Source organism: Ixodes scapularis, unplaced genomic scaffold, assembly GCF_016920785.2.
Source record: "Ixodes scapularis isolate PalLabHiFi unplaced genomic scaffold, ASM1692078v2 PGA_scaffold13__105_contigs__length_92229423, whole genome shotgun sequence".
Taxonomy (NCBI): Eukaryota; Metazoa; Arthropoda; class Arachnida; order Ixodida; family Ixodidae; genus Ixodes; species Ixodes scapularis.
The window spans coordinates 81,321,816-81,341,215 of NW_024609839.1; the positions used below are offsets into that span (position 1 = coordinate 81,321,816).

At 44.3% G+C, this 19,400-nt stretch overlaps 1 protein-coding gene and 1 non-coding gene across 2 annotated transcripts in view; both read left to right on the forward strand.

Moving 5' to 3' along the window:
- LOC120836179 (scavenger receptor class B member 1) overlaps positions 1 to 13,722 on the forward strand; it is an 81,166-nt gene extending 67,444 nt beyond the window's left edge. The window contains exons 4-15 of the mRNA XM_042289997.1: positions 658 to 815; positions 1,815 to 1,956; positions 2,886 to 3,191; positions 3,683 to 3,774; positions 4,098 to 4,147; positions 4,527 to 4,593; positions 5,226 to 5,398; positions 7,261 to 7,379; positions 7,988 to 8,061; positions 8,592 to 8,643; positions 10,102 to 10,238; positions 11,505 to 13,722. Coding sequence (XP_042145931.1) covers positions 658 to 815; positions 1,815 to 1,956; positions 2,886 to 3,191; positions 3,683 to 3,774; positions 4,098 to 4,147; positions 4,527 to 4,593; positions 5,226 to 5,398; positions 7,261 to 7,379; positions 7,988 to 8,061; positions 8,592 to 8,643; positions 10,102 to 10,238; positions 11,505 to 11,772 — 1,638 coding nt within the window. The 3' untranslated portion in view covers positions 11,773 to 13,722. The remainder of the gene's footprint in view (positions 1 to 657; positions 816 to 1,814; positions 1,957 to 2,885; positions 3,192 to 3,682; positions 3,775 to 4,097; positions 4,148 to 4,526; positions 4,594 to 5,225; positions 5,399 to 7,260; positions 7,380 to 7,987; positions 8,062 to 8,591; positions 8,644 to 10,101; positions 10,239 to 11,504) is intronic.
- Positions 13,723 to 18,806: 5,084 nt separating this feature from the next.
- Positions 18,807 to 18,969, forward strand: LOC120850768. The gene has a single exon (XR_005718214.1). It is a non-coding gene; the product is annotated as a U1 spliceosomal RNA (small nuclear RNA).
- Positions 18,970 to 19,400: the final 431 nt, after the last annotated feature.

The window sequence follows — 19,400 nt, forward strand, 5'->3', positions numbered from 1 at the left end:
TTTAATGCTCGTTACGTGCATTTTGTTTTGTAATTAAATCTGAGAATCATCAAGCAAGAAGGATTCATGTCAAGTTGAACACGAGCACAAAACTGAAAACTGTGGTCTTGTGAGCAAGTCGGAACATTGAGCTTTCTGCCATTCACTTCGTTTGTCAGCTACATAATGTCGTATTGCAAGTAGATAAAGTAAATAAGAACGTGAAATTAACTATCACTAGAAAAGTCATGTCCTATTACAAGAAAATCAAAACTGAAAAGGAAAAGCAAATAAGGCTTTTGCACTAACCTATAAATATCAACATTAAAAGTTGCTAATTAGTCGTCATTAAATTTACAGTAATTCCTTCCCCATTATTTTCTTTGATCAGACAGATTGATCAATCAATCTATCATATTTAAAAATGCATCTAGCGATTAAAAAGCACAACTTCATTGGCTACTGTGATTTAATTTAGATTAATTTGATTCATATCAAATAAATCGGATTTAATAAACTTTAAAAGAAACTCATGATTTTTTGTTTTCAACCTGCACACAATGCAGTGCTGACAATAGTGCTGATGCAGTCTGCATTATTTCAGTGCCGCACTGCATGTGTGAACCCACCATAACCATCACGTACAAGTCTTGACACTAGCTTTTCTCTCTTTTTCAGGAGGTGTCTCTCGCAGAGCACTCGCGGGCTTTCCCCATGTGGAGGGACGTTGGTCACGATACCTTGGTGCGCTTCTACTTCTTCAACGTAACAAATCCCGACGAGGCCTTGACAGGACGAAAACCATCGGTGAAGGAACTTGGGCCATACACTTACAGGTAGGTGTCTCGCACCTTTTCGATACTGAAACGTACGCCTCATCCGCTTGATTGTTTTTGTTCCACAGCACTTTATACTTCACGTAAACTATCTTGTGCTACTACGTTGTTAAGGCTAACATAGCTTCCACAGTGCTTCTGCCCCACACTGCTATGAAAGCATGATCCTGCAGCTTCCTGTTGGGTTTGCATGCACTGGTGCAAATGCCTTTGACAGCATTGGAGCACTGCCGAGGGCGTGCTAGCATTGATCCTGTAGCACAGTTAGCAGACAGTTTGGAACTGAAACTTTGTGGTGTTTGTATCTAGATACTTTCTGTGGTCCCTTGTTTCCTGAGCCTTACTGTGACACTTGGGCAATGCAGGACACGCTGTCAATACATTGTGGAGCATTGACAGGCTGTTGAGAATCTTCAGTAGTGTTTCTTTTTCTTTGATCTTGGGGCCTGTAAATTTTTTTCCACATGGACTTGAAGACAACTGCCATCACCTGCATTATGAAGGTCAAAGCTTATCTACATGCATTATGTATGTTTTTTCTCAAAACTACCATTATTAGATCTCAACATAGTGAAAGGAGTGCTTTGTGGTGTCAATATGGCAATCCTGGAGATGAGTGCGCACAGTGTTGCCTAAATTGAGCTGATGTGGTGACCTATTGATGCAGTGGTGCAGCCAGGAATTTCTTTTTGGGGGGGGGGGGGGGGGGTTATGACTATGGGTACAGAGGAGGGGAGGGGTCAAAATACATGTGTATATTATAGGGTCTGCTGGATTCCGGGGAAGCCTGAAACCCCATACGCCACCCACCCCCCTCCCCCGGGCTACACCTCTGATGATGTATTCGCTAATTCAGTATATAGACACATTTATAGTACAGCCCCTACTGCCTAATAATTTACTGATGCTAATGCTTTATTGATGCAAAATTGTTTAGCAGAGCTGGCAGAAAAAGTTATGAAACAACGTGGGTAACCTGTGACCTCTGTCTTCTTGCAGGGCTGAGTGGGTCAAGCACAACATAACATTCCATGACAATGGCACAATGTCATACACAGAGACCAAGCGCTATTACTTTGAAAGAAGTCTTTCCATAGGGCCCGAAGAGGACGAGATCATGACGGTCAATGTACCTTTTGTGGTAAGTTCCTTACAGTCTAAACTTAGGACACTTTTTTTTTTTTTTTCAGTAAAATTTTGGTTAGTATGTTGATTTCCCATAGGAGTTGTACTAAAGAGATACTCATCAAATATGGGATAATTGTGACAATCACTCAACTTATTATTTTGGCCAGTTCAACATTGATAAAAAACAGAAAGTGCCAAACAGGTTTCTGCATCTAGATATTATGATGGGGTGGCAAAAGGTGGCAAGCCAACATAATTGAACATCTAGACAATCATAATATTTACATAAACCTGGAAAAAAATGTTTTTGAAGACAAAAATATGGAAAGAATATACTGATTAACTGCCATTCATAGTTGCTGCTTTGAAGTGTGTTTGAATGTTGAAGAAGCATTACTTAAAAAAATTATGACAAGCTCTAAGGAAGATTAGCGTTTTGAGAATGTATATATTCTGAAAAATGTATACAGCAATATCTCGAGAGATGGCCCACCACTATTTTTGGCATGATTAGCAATCATTTTAGAAACACTGAAAGAATGCCCACTTCTAGTAATTGCAGGGCCTCGGGCAATGGCGACCCTGGGAGACACATTGTTACTTAACCACGGTGGAAGATAAGCATATTTTGCTGATTGGTGAGGACATCGTCTTTAGTTTTGCAAATCACAAAATCTAAAACTATAATTTTTTAAACTTTTTTTTTATGGCACATCGAAAGTTAGCTTACCTCTTTTTTTCATCCGGTTTGCTATTGATATTAGGTGGGTTATCTCTCCGGATATTACAGTTCAGTTCATCAGTATACTGAAGTCAGCTTATGTTACCTTTGACAGAGTTGCTGCCACACCCCTATGTTGCCAACCAAATACTACCGTGGCTTCAGGACTTGTACCATTACCGACCTGTGTCTCAGTGCTGGCTCCTCTTTATCTCCCTTAGACCACCGCCCAGCTTCTGAAGGAGCAGAACTTCATCATCCGCGGCATCGCCTCTCTGACCCTGTCTGGCCTGGGCCAACGCATCTTCATCTCTCGCACGGTGGGCCAGCTCACCTTCGGCGGCTACCCCGACATCCTCATCCTGCTGGGCTCCGTCGTGGACTCCGGTTGCCCGAGGCCCGGCCAGCCAGGGTTCAACATCCAGGACGTGTTCCGGAATGGCTACCGGGCCGTCACCAAGGTCCTTGGATCTCTCGTGGACCCCAACCAGCAGGGGACCAACGGAAAGTTCGGCTACATGATTAACGTGAGTCCGGAGAGCGTGAGCTATGATGGACAAGACCCGACCATTGTCGTGTGCCCGTGTTCCCCGCGAGCTCGGTTATATTTTTTGATTAGTCCGAAACTTCAGAGGCTGGGACTGTGATTTCGTCTTTACAGCAACAGGTTTTTCAGTGGATTTCCGAGCGTGTTTCATGTGGTTGTGGCATGTGACTTTAGTATCACATAACCACGTCACCTGATGGCGCGTAACAGTGATAAAATTTATCTGCAATGAAACTAAATTTAGCGTTGTTGCGGGGAAAGCGATCGGTTCCTGGGGTTCTTAAATTTTATTGAGACATTTTTTCTTTCCCAATGGCATGCAAAGCACAGTTTGGATACATGGTTAATGTGAGTGTGGCCTTCTTTCTTTTCGGTCCATCTATGCTTGTTTCTTGGTGTTCAGCTCTCCTTATATTGCTTACTTATTTGTACAGTGTTTGTTTATTAAAAGATGGGACCTCTCTCATGCAGAAAAATGACACGGTCGACGGAGAGTACACAATCTTCACGGGGGAAAACGACATCTCTCAAGTGAACAAGGTCTACGAGTTCAACAAGCAAAGGTCAGTGCGCTTAATTTTACTTGAGCAGTGGCTGAACCTGTCAAAATGCTGCTGATGTAGTAAGTGCATGCATGCTAACTTCTACCCTACAAAAAGCAACCTGAGATTTTTACTTTGGCTATGCCCTTTTTGAGGGGTCAGCTCTGGAATTACGAACATACCTGTCGTTCAGTCCTTGCAAGTCACTGGAAAGTATTTTGGTGTTCAAAGGTGGCCGACTTTTCTTATGACAATTATAACCGACTGCTGCTGTGGCATTCAACCTGATTTTGTTAAATCCAGGCCCCTGTCATTAATTTCTTTCCCACTCTTTGCCTTTTTAGGGAACTGAATGTGTGGCACGGTGAGGAATGCAACCAGCTGAAGGGAACACGTATGTAATACCTTTTTTATGCAGAAACACATATCTGTATGTGTATTTCCTTGCAGCAGCATTATAGCTTCATCATGCTTGCTCATGAGATTCTATGACACACCTTTGTTGTTGCTCTTGACGTTATTTTAAAGTTGAATGTCGTGGAGAGTGGCAACTTGCAGTGCTTTTTTGGTGCTCCTCGTTTTCGTGACTCCCAGAACTGATGGAAATGAGAAAATTTTAGAAGGAAAAAAGTGCCCAAGAGCAGTGTCTTGCATTCATGCTTTGTAAAGTGAAAGTATTAATAAGTCTGCACGCTAATTCAAGTGTTTGGTGCATCGCAGCTCATTGGTCACTTCCCATGAATTTGACGTTATGACTGACCTTCTTCTCACAGTGGGACACCTTCGCCCACCCCTGTCTAAAGATGACGAACAAGTCATCTTCATTCCCGACATATGCAGGTATGGTCGGCATTCCTCGTTTTCAGGTTCTACATATTTTATAAAAGTATTGGGGTAAAAACCCGACTTAAATATTTGAAATCAATGTTTGGCTATTTTCAATACATGCCAGCAAGCTGGTGAACTTTTAACATTGTGGAGAGACCTTAGGCCAGGGTGACACAGTAAATTGACAGACCATGCAAAGACCTCAAACTCTGTGTGTTTAGCCCTTTTCTTATCTGACCCTAAGCAGAGTAATGTAGGAGTGTCGTGAAATTTTATTGAACCTGGGGTTTGTTTGGCAAACCTTTGAACAAAATTCAACTAAGTTCTTTTGAAACGTCATTGCCCGACATCCCAAGTTTTGGGACAAAAATTATGCATGAAATAACCCATTTTAATTTTTAGAGAGTAATTTCCAATGTTACACAATATAAAAGCAAACATCTACACTTTTAATGTTGTAGTTTGTTGAAATGGTGCACCCCTCCTCTGCCGGGCAGCGGCAGCTTCTTTTTAATTTACATGCATACTGTACATGCAATATTTGATCTTTTCTACAACTTTGAGTTGAAAGTTGAAAATGCATCTCGATCGGTTTGTGTTTCAAAAATTGTGACCTGGCGACGCCTGTACTCCTCAATCTCCAGGTCCATTCCGACGGAGAATATGGGCTACGAGGACTTCATGGGCCTGAAGGTCAAACGCTTTGTGGCTGGCCCGTTGGCCTTCGACAGTGGCCAGAAGTTCCGCGAAAACAGCTGTTTTGCCGCTGGAAAGGAACTGCCGGAAGGGGGCACTGACCTCGGACCCTGCAAGCAGGGTACGGAATGGTCTGCTACTTTCCGACTGTCGATTCCGTAACCGCGCAACGCACAGTCCTTACCGACCCAGAAACAGATCATTCACATTGGAGGTCTAGTAGCACTGTAGAAATGTAGTAAGGTCGGCTTTCGTTTCTTTTTTTTTTTTTTTTTAAGGAAAAGTATTTGAAATCGGTATACAATTATCTTCCCTTCATTTTTAATTATTTATTCATAATGTATCAAAGGCCTAATCTAGTAGCAGTAGACGTTAAGAATAAATTGAACTTCGAAAAGTTTATATGAAAAATAACAAAAACTTGTTTTCACAATACATGAAAGGAAGAAAACGATAGGGTCAACCTGGCAATTCAACATAAAAAGCAGATGTGTTTCAAAACTCTGATTAGCAAATTAAAAGGCTCAGTCAGTGAGTAGTGACATGATATTGTAATTACTCAGTGATAGGAGTCTCATACTATGCTGATTACACAATTCATTCTTATTTCTTTGTGTTTGTTATTTATTTTATTCTTTATTACTTTTCTTTGTCAATACTGTTTTCTCTATTTTAAGCAATTACAGAAGTGGCAAAAAAAAAAGACTGAACAGAGAAAAATATCACATCCATATGAGTACAAGTCACAGCATAGAACTCCTCAATCTTTCTGAACACAGTCAGAACTTGTGGTAGGGTTGCCTTGTTGCATGCCCATCCGGGAAAAACAACACGGAACCGGGGTTTCCAAAACGAGAAACTACATTTATTAAAGTGACGGGAATGGATTGTTAGTATCAACGTAAAACATTGCCGGAGCGTTCAAACTGCACGCCTCCGTGGCCACGGTCCGTCTTCCCCACAGTGGGCGTGTCCCCCTCTTTTATGCACTTGCGCGGCCGGACGTTTGCGCGGCCCAGATGTTCTCTGGGTGGTCGTAGCGGCCTCTGGTGGTGGTGGCCGGCCCTCGCTCCCACAAACTGAGGCACAATACATCTTCGCCTCACCAGCCACATTTTCTCGACATCGGCATTTGCACCACTTGGCAATATGTACATTGCCAAGTGGCACTGTTCACCATTCCGGAAGGTGAAAGGCTCACTGTCATTATTACATGTGTGCTTCAACTTTAATTTACTACGCCCATATCTTTGCTTTATCAGCGGTCATTAGGAAACTGCTCCACTGCAAAGTGAAGATACAAAGACGAAAACTCGAGAAAATAAGTACAGGGCTTCACAAAAAAAAATTTACAGGGTTTTTTTTTGCGGCAAAAATAAACTAGGCATCGCCAAACGCTCATTCTCCGCCCAAAGGTAGAGCTAGAGGTCACAACCAGATGCCAAAGTTTCAGCCCGATCCGATTTTTTATTCGAAAATTGTAAGTGATTTTCTGAAAGTTTCAATGGGAAAATAGAGCCCATTTTTGCTCGTTTTCAGTTTCTGGTGCCATAGAGCCCAATGTATTTGAAAACTCCGTCGGCCGCCATTTTCCCATTGAATTTTTCAGAGAATCACTTATAACTTTTGATTAAGGTATCGAATTGGGCTCAAACTTTGGCATCTGGTTGTGACCTCCAGCGCTACCTTTGGGCGGACAATGAGCATTCGGCAATGCCTAGATTATTTTTCCGGTAAAAAAAAACTAAATTTTTTTTTTGTGACACTTTGTAGACTTACCATGCCCACCATGTCACATGTTCATGCAAGCACTATAATACGCTTCTCACATATGGAACATTTAGTTTTATAGATGCTTCTGGGGACATCTCTGCCATATCCCAAATTGCCAAAATAAGGCTTTGGCTCTTGTTTATACCTTGGTCGTGACCATGTTAATTTTTTCTGAGTGGCCTGTGTAAAATCTAAGCTCTCAATTTGCAGGTGCTCCTCTGGTGCTCTCCTTCCCCCATTTCCTCTACGCCGACCCGGCCTACCTGGCCGACGTTGACGGCCTCCACCCGGATGTCACCAAGCACCAATTTTTCTTCAACAGCGAACCCGTGAGCTTCCCATTTTGGCAATATGTCAACCAATGTTTTGAATCGGAACTTTGTCGCTACTTCCTGGGAACAACCTGTCACTTGTGCAGCCATCAGATGAGGACTTACACTTCCCTTTTGGCATTTCTTTTATTATATCTCGCTAGACTATGCGGTGTGCAAGTTTGTCTGCTTCCTTTTTTGTGGTGACAATGAAACGCCAAGCTTTGATTGGCTCCGATTGAAAGATATAGTAGGTAAACCTCACAGCAAGCTACATGGTCTACTTACTGTACTACCCTTCATTCAGCCAATCAGAGCTTGGCATTTCGACGTCACCACAACCCCTGCAAAAAAAGCAGACGAACTTGCGCTCTGCATAGTCACAGACAGGACAAGCGCAGTGTCTCTTTCAAATGCTCGGCCTCAAGCACACGCCTGTTGCCTTCTGTCATGCTCTGGCTGTACCTGCACAGTCAAAAGCTCAAAAGACCTCCCTGGTATTCTAATCCCGTCAATGACTGTAAGACGAGCATGAATGTCTAGTCATTAGTAATTAATCTTCTTTTGGTTCGTAGGAATCAGATTAAACGTGTGGCATCAATTTGATTTTTTCTGCATCGTTTCAGACCCTCGGCGTCACCGTGAATGTTCGTGGTCGCATTCAAGTGAGCGTGGTTCTGGAGCGGGTCTTTGGTCTTGGGTAAGTTGACACGTTTGCAGTTAGAAATTCAGATTGTTGCTAGCGGAGTACTTACTTAAATACTTGGCACCGGTACGGCGATAACATTTGTGTAGAAGCAATACCAGTTAGGTGCAGCTGTAGATTAAATTGAACTGAGTTTCATTTAGTAATAATAAGGTCTCCATTTGTTGATGGTGCTAGTCAGCTGAGTGTGATATATATTAGCTTGAAATATTGCAAAAGAGTAATGGAACGACTGGATTTCAGTGGACATGAAGCTGTTCGTTTTGAATAATGAATATGAATGGCAAGAATGCATGCTATGAAAATTGCTGTTGGTTTTTGAATAATTGATATGTGTATATTCAAATGACGAGAATGCAGGCGTGCTATAAAAATTGGGGTCGGTTTTGGATAATCAATATGTGCATATTCAAAGAACATGCTATATAAATTTGTCTTATTTTTTGACAACCGATATGTGCGTATTCAAATGTCAAGAATGCATGCCATGAAAATGACCAGGTCTTCTTTCACAATTCTTGCAGTCCCTTCTCACAAGTGGCAGAAGGCGTGCTTCCCCTTTTCTGGCAAGAAACTGTAAGTGATAATATCAAAGCTTGAATTGAAAAGATTTTGTTGGGTCACGACATGCTTTGTTATTGTAATTGAAATATGAAACGGGTACACAAAATGTGCAAATAGAAGGTGGCTAGAAGCTTGCGAGTTATCTACCTCCTGTTAAAGGTGCAGTAAGCTGTCTTGAAAGCTTATGCTGCGTGTTATGTTGTCAAAACCTAGTTGTGTAAGGACTTTAAAACCCGGCAAATTTTAAACTTTGGGGCCTAGAATATGTTCCAACTGTACATTGTAAACTATAGTGAGAAGAGGTTAAAGTTACCTCCAGCTGCAATTAGATCAGTGCATCAGATACATTAAGGGCAAATAGACACCCAAAGTATTCATGGCCACATTGTATTCAACACTTATGTAGGACATTCTTAGATCACGTATTACTTGTTCCACTTATGTTTGGACTTAAATAACACTTCTTTGCAAAAAATATGTTTTACTTATCCAGGGGTAGCCAAGTTCCACATATTTCAGAGTTTATGCAAAACAGTGTTTCAGATAACTGATATTTGTGATTAATAAATGTAAGAAAAGTCAGTTTCTAAAGGTTTTAACTGGAAGAGATTGGCACCAAAGTGGAGCAGGGTAAGTGGAACCATAAGCAGAACGACTTCGGAAGGAACTGGCAATCCGCATAAAAGTTTGACATGTTCTTGAGAGAATATGTGGAACATTGACCTAGCTGGACCTACGTGAACCCAGATTAAGAGTGCTAAAGGGATACTTCAACGAAATTTGAAATATTCCCGTCGTGTTAAAAAATAGGTTGAATATGATCCACAATATCCGTAAATCACAATCGCACGTTTGTATTTTAATCCTGGTGGCTGTATTTTTCGTTGTAAACGGCCCACTCTGGAAAGGTCTCGGAGAAGGCCCAGCTTAGAGCACGTGACATCCAACGCAATCGTGACGTAGGTCGTCTCAAGACGAGCAAAGCTACGGCGAGGCTGACGTCGAGAGAATGGCCTAGTCGTTCCAGCCACCGAAGCGGCTGCTTTTGTACGAATTTTGAGTGACGGGTTAATCTTCTGTAATCTTTTAGGGGGACAATAGCGACTTCTGCGACACACAAAAGGGATTCTCGGGAAGAGGGGAGTTCCTCCTTCCCCGCTTCTCTCGTCGTGGCCGGAGACGAGACAACCTCCGTCACTAGCTGTCAAGGTTCCTAGACGAGCATTACAAACGAGGCGTTAGCGACATCCACCAGGTGCTCTTTGCTAATCGTTTAATTCGTTTTAAAATTCCTTTTCGAGACCTTTTTAACAAGATATTGGTATGTTCCATGTGATACTGCTTTTTTGAATACATATAGACCAAAAAATGAGCGCCGAAATTTCGTTGTAGTATCCCTTTAAGAGTGTATGTTGGCTCACTGGCTTTGGCCACTAACTGGTCTTTCCATTGCCTTGTTTGTTTGTGCAGTATGTTGAGGCTCGGGGGGACACCCTCAAGATGCTGAGGACCATAGTAAACCTTCCAGAATACGTCCAGTGGTTCTCTGTTGGAATCATCATAGTCAGCTCCATCGCACTGGCCAGCACAGCATTTGCCCTGTTCAGGTGAGCCCATAAGTATTATGAGTGTATATGCAAATGTAAACTCTCTTCTTTATGTTGAACCCACAAGCACAGGTCTTGCTCCATTGTCAGTTAGCGGTTGAATCCCAACTCCTTGCTCTACCAAGAACAGACAAAGATGGTTCAATATCTGCTAACCCTGAAGATTCTCAGACAATCTATTGTCTGCTATTCTTACAGATTAGCAGGTGGGACATTTTGTAAGCTAAGCTTTGAGATTAGCAGCTGGCATCTATTGTTGGTTAATCTTCCTGGGTAGCTGATGATATCAATTGTTTGCAAGTTTTTGAGATTATTAGATGGCATCTTTTGTTTGCTAATCTTCCGTACTATCAGATAGAATCTTTTGTTTGCTAATCTTCCGTACTATCAGATAGAATCTTTTGTTTGCTGATCTTCCAAATTAATAGATGGAACCTTTTATTAGCTAAGCTTCCAGGTTAACAGATGGAATCTGCTAATTTTCTAGTTTTTTCAGATTAGTATATGCAGATGGAATCTTTCTTTTGATCTTCCAGATTAGCAGATTAAATCTTTCTCTTGCTAGTCCTCCAGATTAACAGATAGCGTATTTCACCTGCTAACCCTCCAAATTAGCAGATAGAATCTTTCGCTTGCTAATAATCTCTTATTTAAAATCGAAAAAATAAAAAACAGAGGAAAAGCATTTAGCAACAATGTTTATTTTGGGCGGGAAAATTGCACCCTGAACGAGATCCCAACTAAGATAGGGTGATAATGGGGATGGAAATACTGGGGGATGAAAAGGGGGAGGAAGAACCTGAGGCACGGGCAGAACTACAGTGATGGTGTGGTTTTTATGGGGATATGCGATATTTTTTAAGTTCAGGCCTGATGAATTCTATTTCCCGTCTTGGTAAGGTTACTGAGGTCAATGAAAGTTTGTTTTCTGCGTTCTGGATGGAGGAAGGATGCGATGGTCTCCCGTCCGTAGCGAATCTCTTAGTTTAGCAGATGGAACTTGCACCTGCCAGTCTTCCAGATTAGCAGATAAAATCTTTCACTTACTAATCTTTCAGATTAGCAGATCAAATCTTTCACTTACTAATCTTTCAGATTAGCAGATGGAATTTTTCATGCTAATCTTCCAGTTTATTGGATAAAATCATTTTAATCTTTAATCTCTTCAGGAATTAGCAGACACTCCCTATACTATTGCGGTGTCCTAACCGCGTTGGGTCTCTGAAAACCAAACGCATTGGTTGGTGCCACCCTTCGCTCGTGCAGGCCTCGAACCAGACGGGGCGACATCACCAAAGTCCGGCCCATCAACGGCGCAAGTAAGGCGAAGTACGCGGACACCCACTGCGCCGATATCTTGCCAAACAAGGTGGAGCGCATCATCCAGAACGGCCTGGAGCGGCTGCCCAACACCTTCGGCATCACGGCGGCGCGCAACAACTTCATCAACGAGTTAAAGAGCGGCAACAACAACAACCCAAGGCGTCCCTCAGAACCGTCCGCACCGCCCGAAGTCAACATCTACAAGTCGTGACCCCTTGGACGTGCCTATCTGAGCGTTCTTTCTTAGCGGCGGAGACCTACGCTTCCCGTGTAAATAGTTAGGGACCACCGACCTGTGAAAGTGAACCGCATGCCATGTTCGGGTTGGCCCTCGGGTTTTGGGACACTGCAAACAAGCTCAATTTTCGCTACCAAGGAAAAGCCAAAAATGACGAGCCATCCGTGAATGAAAGTGAGAGCTGACAGGCTTGTGCCAACACCTCGTAGATAAGAAGACCTAAGCGCTGAATTTTTGGCGTCGCCAACAGAAGGCCAACTTGGAGCGTACAAAACTGCCGTGTCAGCATTCAGCTGGAACTCGCGTCGTCGCTGATTAAATGCGAGTCTCAGCCAAACGCTGGTGCAGTGCTTGTGTCCAATCCATGCTTCACGCTGGCCTTCTTTAGCTGATGTCGAAGATTTGGCACTTTGGCTTTGGTACCTAGGAAGTGTCGCTGGTGCTGTGGCGTCATTTGCCATGCTGGATTAGTGTTTTGCGTGATGTATGGAAGTTTTAAGAAAATGAGCAAATTACCGCAGACATTTGCCATTGCTTACAGAGCAAGCCAAATATGAGTCGCCTTTGTATGGAAAATTTTGCACACCTGTCTGTGGATGCACGCATATCTTTCATGTTGAGATGACGTCTAAAGTGAGGATCACGTCCGTGATCTGATTTGATTGAAGTATGTGTGTTCTGACTCCTGAGATCTGCAAAGCAGCCCTAGAAATGGTCTGTCGTAATCGATGTCACAATGGGAAGAGCATTGTGAAAACAGACAATGATGATGCGAAGCTATTCTGCTTAATATGGTCCCTGCGCGCTCTGCAAAAAATTTGTACCATGTTGGAAGTGCTCTTACGCCTGAAAGTTTGATCTGTAAAGACATGTTCGTAAATGGCTCCATAGTTGTTGGCCACAAACTTGGTGTACCACAGCCTTTGATGGAATCTGTACCATCTAGCATATAATATATCTTTTCTAAGTGTTTTGTAAAATCTTTAAATGAGATGCAGAAACTATGATGGTCTGCATAGGGTAGGTTGACAAGGTTAACCTAAAGCCATTTTAACCTCTTGTCCTAGTAATTACAAAGTTTGATGCCTGAGTTGTATGTGTAGACTCTGAATTTGTGTTCTGGTAACATTTGTGTGTGTGTGCATATATATGCACTGTACAGTTTGTAGCAATGAAGATGACCCTTTCAAGGTAACTATACTGTGTAACTATGCAGCAATACGTTTAATACAGGCTTTTTTTCTCTAGCAGCATTTCCAAGATGAATTTCAATTATACTCAGCGTAACACAATACTCCTGTCGATCACGGATGCCTTTTCAAGTACAAACAATAGCACAATGATGCTACACAGTATTTTTAAGCAAACGTGACAGCGAGGCCTTTTTTGACGCATTAAATATGCCACACTTTGACCAGCCTGGTCAAAGTATTGCAGTATTGTCATTGTAATGAGTGGAACCTGCATGTCCAATCAAGTGCTTCATCATGAGAAACATGTTTGTTTCTTACATATATGTATTTATCACCATTTCCTATTGCAAATACTATGCATAATTCAAACCTATTTGGCCCGACGCAGGGAGAAACACTGTTTTCTACTTCAGAGCTATCTAAGCAGTTCCAGTTCTATGGGACTTGCAAATCAGATCCTTTGGTGTACATAGCAAATTTCTACCCAGCACCTGTTGGTATATGTGTTAGATAGACTAGACTTCACAACCATTTTTTTTGTTTGGAAATACTTCGTTGGTCTTTTTAATAACATTCCAGCAGCAGTGTCCAGATTTTTTTTTATTTGCCACTGTGATAAGAAAGTGTCTGTGCTCATATTCCAGCTGGAAAATACATTTTTTAAGGGTCATACCAAAGGCACTGTGCAAGGAATGAAATATATTTATAGTAATAAAGGAATTGACAGCCATTTGCGTCTGTGACTCGCTTACACACCTCATGAAAGGTAATGTATTGTTGGTTTTGTTACATATGATATCCTCACCTCGCATTGCAACTTCATGTGACGTTTCCAGAAAGTTGGTTTGAAAGTTATATACTGCGATCCTATATTTAGTTTTCATAATTCTTGCACTGAGGTAGTTAGCTGCCTCGGTGGCTTTGAGGTGAGAGCGCCGGCCTACGGATCCCCAGGTGGCGGGTTCGAATCCCGACCGAGGTGCCCGCAATATGACTGAGGCTTATTGCGGAGAAGCCGCCGCACGTCAAAAGATCCCCAGGTGGTCGAAATTAATCCTGTCCTCCGCTGGGGCGTGCCAGATGCCCGTCGTAGGTTTGGCACGTAAAACCCCCAAATTTGATTGATTTGCACTGAGATAGTTAAAAAGTTGCAGAAAGGGACAATTCTTACATGCATTGGTTAATCTTATCAGAAAGCATGTCAGGTCCGTCGGAACTATTAATCATAACCAGCATGACAGCACTGCACCACTAAACGCTAAAACACAAACAATAACTTCACCCATAGCCTCCCCTATACTGAGAAAGCCTGGCAGATCGGCAGGAGATGTGGCTGCCGAAAGAAAGTGAAAAGCTAGAGCGACAGACAACGAATGAGAGGAGAGGCACGTAATGGGCACCCTGCTGGCAGCGAGACGCCAAAACACACTTGTACCGAGCGATGGAATGTCCGCTCGTGCTCCTCGCGCTACCGCTTCTTTTATAATTAAGAATTAAACCTTGAGAACTACCGCTTTTCTCATCGGGATTAGAAACCACGTTTCGGGTCCTCGCCGCAGCAAAAGCTGAGCTCCGACCGCAGGCTCCCGAGAAACGCTCTGTGCTACAAGATCCTCGTGCTCTATGGCTGCGTTGTCGAACTGCCAGGCTTTGTGAGTAAAGAGGAGGCTATGCTTGATCACTCCTATAGTAGAGAAGAATATAAAATGTTATCTTTTAGATTAGGAACAACAAAGATCGCATGCGCTGAAATTATTTCCTTTCACCTTACGACAAACCGTATCGGACACCACAAGCCATACCAACCAATCCAGTGCTGCGAACGTCGCGCGATACTTGCACGGCACTGGGTTAATTGGCTCTGATGGCTCGTAGAACCCGATGCGCTTTATCGTAACGTGAAACGGTGTATAAAATGGTGACGAGGAATGGATACAGCAGGGGCAGCAGATATGTGTCTTCAGCACAGTGCCGACGCTCTAAGACTTTATTGTGTATGATGTAGCCAGCGTTACTAAAGCACTCAGTTGGGAAACTTGCTTTTCAAACCGAGACCGCCCAGACCACTCGTGTCCACCAAGATCAAACTAATAGCTCCTTCCCCTGGCAAATAGCGAGCGCTCGCCGAGCGGATTCTTGTTCCCCTTGCGAGATGAGAGCAATCTCTCCATGTGCCGCTTGTAGATCCGGAGCCAGTGGGGCGCTCGCCGAGCGGCTCCAACCGCTCCGTGGAAAAGTGGCGGAGCGCGTCGAGTGGTCCGGAGTAGTTCTCCGCGCAGCCTTTTTCGGAGGAGTACGATCTGTAGTCGTCTTTCGCAGCGTTTCAGTTTCGTTATCGACATTCCCGCGGGGGAGTGAAGGAATTTTGCGGCTTTTTTGTTTCGATTGCAGGGTGGGCTCTCTTGGTGTGCTTGTTTTCGTTCCCCTCGTCATAACCGACTCGCCCGAGCATACTGCGACGAAGACATCGTTACAGTTAATTTCAGGAGGTTTAATAAAAAGCAGTGACAGTGACGAAGATAGCAGCTTAGCTCCAGCTCGAGTGACGACGAGGCAGCCGTTCTCGGCGGAGTGTTTGCCGAGTCGTTTGGCTGGCCAGCGAAGAGGTCCAAGATACCGCGTTACGTCGAAGGCGTTGTGCGCGCCAATTCGGATGAAGAGCTCGGTATATGCCGTTTGTACGTTTTGTGGTCTCTGTACTGTAATTGGAATAATTAGAAGACAACACGCCAAATACTCTGCAGATGGAAGTCGTCTTCGGAGATGACGATCGCTCTACGGCATATGTGTTTGATATTGCCTAATATCATCCTACGGCTCGTACAAGTACTTCTAGTTGTCGTCATCGGGCTTATATAACTGTAAGGAAATATAAATGGTGTCTTAACGTCGGGGTCACCGTTAATCAAGTAGTAAACAATCAATTTTTTGTCAAAGCATAAAGTTCTGATCAGAACTTCATGCTTTCAGCAAGATAGCAATGGGAACCGCAACTGTTCAAAAGCGAGAGTAGACGCTCTGGAAGTGGTGGCGCTGGGAGCGCGCATTGCTCCGCAGCGCGTGCCACTGGGATGGACCACGTGACCGATCGCTCACGGAGGCTGACCGCTCGACGACCGCTAGCGCGGAGCGCTCGGCATTTGCCAGGGGAAGGGGCTATAATAAATCGGAGCTGTTTATACTGAAATAGTTTGGCCAATGGGCGGAGCTTGTTGCCCGCTAGAACCAGCGGATTTCGGGATAACACAATATGGCGTTCTTCTTTGTCTTGTTTATTCCGTTTATTCCTGAGAAATCGCATAGAGTTCCAATGAGTCAGCGCCACAAAATGGTGGACGGAAGTAGGGGAAGCAGTCAATGTCATCCCCCGGTTGTCAGACTACGCTGCTGTGGTTGGCAGGCTGTCAAGAAGGCCAAACTCTCAGTATAAACGGCTCTGAACTAAATCGGAGCCGTATATGGGGAGAGTTTGGTCAGTCTATGATCTCACCGCCGTAACGCTCTCCTCCCAAGTGAGCCAATCAGCACCCGGCGTAGAGCGACAGGCATGAGCGCATGCGCGTGAACTCCCGGCTGCTCCCACCTGAGTGGGGAGGGCCGCCATCTTCGATCATTCTCCCGGCGGAATGCGTGGGATCGGCATCTAAATCTCGATTATTGCCTTTTATGTCGCTGGCTCTGGCAAGAAAATGACATTCTGTTATTCCTCGGTGGGTTAAAAAGCTAATAAATGAAGATTTTTCGGCGTATGGCCACAAACTTTTATTCAGGCGAAAAAGAAGTCGGCCCGTAGCAGACGACGCGTAGCCTCAGCAGTGCTCTTCTCCGACCAGTCTCCGACAGCGTTGCTCAAATATGGCGGTCGTCTCCTCTCTGCTCCCTTCTTTCTCTCTCGCTCCTTCGGCGCTCTCCTCCCTTTCATTTACTTTTCTCCTCTTCGGCGCCTTCGTCGCCACACCCACTGGCCAAACTCTCCCAATATACGGCTCTGACTGCTCTCTGCTCTCCGTCGACGCCATCAACGCCGTGCAGGCCCAGCTGGCCGTGCGGAGCCGCGGGGCGAGATCATTGTTTGTTTAGACGAACATAAATAAAAGAGCATTGTCAGGGTGGATATTTAAATAAGGATTAAAAATACTAGTTGTATGCCACTCGCAAAACACTAAGGGAGCCGGCGGCCGGATGGGACACGTTCGGTTCGGGTTCATCGCAATAACAATATAATGGTTCGGGTTCGGGTTCACTTCCGGAAAAAATACCGGTTCTGTTCCGGTTTTCGGTTCGGTTCGGTTCCGGTTCGACACCCTGCTTTTTTTTCTGTAATCGGCTACGGGAGACTCACCGCAAAGCGGCATGTACGGGTCGGTCGAGTGGGTTACCATTTTTGTAATGAGTGGCCGCAGATTGTCGCCGTGAAGTGGCATGAACGCAGGCGAGGGGTGGGTTAACACGCACCCCAGTAGTACACGTGTGACGAAATGTCCCTACAGCGTGCATTTCGCGTAATGAGTGTCGATGAAATAAATGTGTCGGCGAAACGCGAGTCCATGAGACGTGTAAATGAAAAGTTGTCCACGAAACGTAATTCCACGAAACAAGTTTCGACGAAATGATGGGGCCCAATAGATGGCCGAACCAGATTAGGTGCCTGCCAATAACTGCGACTAGTGTGCATTGACGTGAGGTCGTGTCCGCTACCGCCGACAATCCGGCAGCTTCAGATTACGAACCGGAAGGACAGGAGTCTTCATCTGATGGTAAGCTATCGTCGCCTGAATTTCGAGAAGCACAAAATGCGCGCGTGTCAGATGTGCAGAATGTCTAGTTGAAAACCATAAAAAACCATAAATAGCCTCAGCAAAGTGGAACACCGCGCAAATAAAGACAACCAATAGCAATACCTCTGGTGGTATACGCGGTTTCGTGTTAAATGTGTAATCGCCACCATACATGTGCGGCGATGACCGCCAAAAGGGTAAGCTGGAAGCAGGCATCTAGGCGTGGGAGAGTGTCGAGAAGGTGGACATATGTACAGGCCTGTTAGTGACCGCTTTGTGCAGCAAAAGAACTTTAAATCAATAAAATATGTCTCTCGTTGGAGAAAAACATTCTCCAATTCACTAGATTTCAAACGACAAGGATGAGATAATTTGTTTTTAACCTGACGACAAGGATGTGATTATCTCTTCATATCCTGGTGACGAGTGTGGGATCACTTGTTCTTACCCTGGGGATAAGGATGGGATAGTTTAATTGCACGGCTGTGATTTTTTTATAGAGGTTTGTTTGATTAGGAGCAAAACATTCTTCACCGATTCAGGAAACTGGCGACGGGGATGGGAATCTGTTAACCTGGCGACGAGGATGGGATGTGTCCGTTATGAGATGTAGTGCCATCAGCAGCGATTTTTAGGGACGCTTTTGTTAGACAGGAAACATTTTCCATAAACCTCGCAGACGCCCAACACACGACAACCCGACCAACGACAAACAACACACCGGCTCGCTTATGTAGCTGTTCGGCAATGATGATGATGGTTTGCATCGCGCCATCTATTGGCGCTTTCCGTTACTATGAAAATCACTTGACTGTGTGTTGTGTGGCAGTGCGCAAGCGACAAAAATGAATAAAACCTTAAAGGATGCGGAGACTTGCATTGTTTAATTAAGAGATATATCCTTACGACGATCAGATCCTCTAAAAACTTAGCATTTTGGCGATAGCTTTGGAAACAGAGGCGCAAGGAGTGTTTCTAATGAACGGCTCACTGCGGATGGCGCCTACCCTGTCCCGGGGTGGACCGGATTTCAACCATACTTACCTGGTGCTGGGGCTACCTTGATCAGCCAGGAGCTGCCTCCAGGTAGAGTGTGGCCAGTGCACCTCAGCTGTGGTGACCCTTGCCATTATCTCAAACTGGGAGAGATTGGGCATGCAATTCTTGGTAGTGGAAGTCTGCATTCACGCTGTCCCTCCGAAACTGAAATCTAAAAGGTGATTCAATTTACTTTGGTTATATTACATTAGCGTTTTTTGTAAATTGGTATGGCCTAAAATTGCCTTCGAGGTTCTGTTTTTTTTAAATTGTTTCTGGCCAATCACTTTTTGGTCATATCAGCCGTTTCACGGCTGATATGACCAAAATGATATGACCAAATGATATGACCAAATGGCTCCAACGCTGCCATTTCTCCCGCAGTGGCCACTCCGGGAACTGCACGGTGTCACTAAAGGGTGGTGCTGTTACTGTGTTCCTTCTAGAGTTCCTGTGTAGGCTTCCTACAGGAGCCAGAGTTGCGTGTCTGTTTTCCACGTGCCGCCGCGATCACGTGAGGAGCTGGATCAAATGCGGTGCAGGAAAGTAGACGTTGCGTGCCCCCCGGAGTACGTTCCCCTGCTTTTGCGCG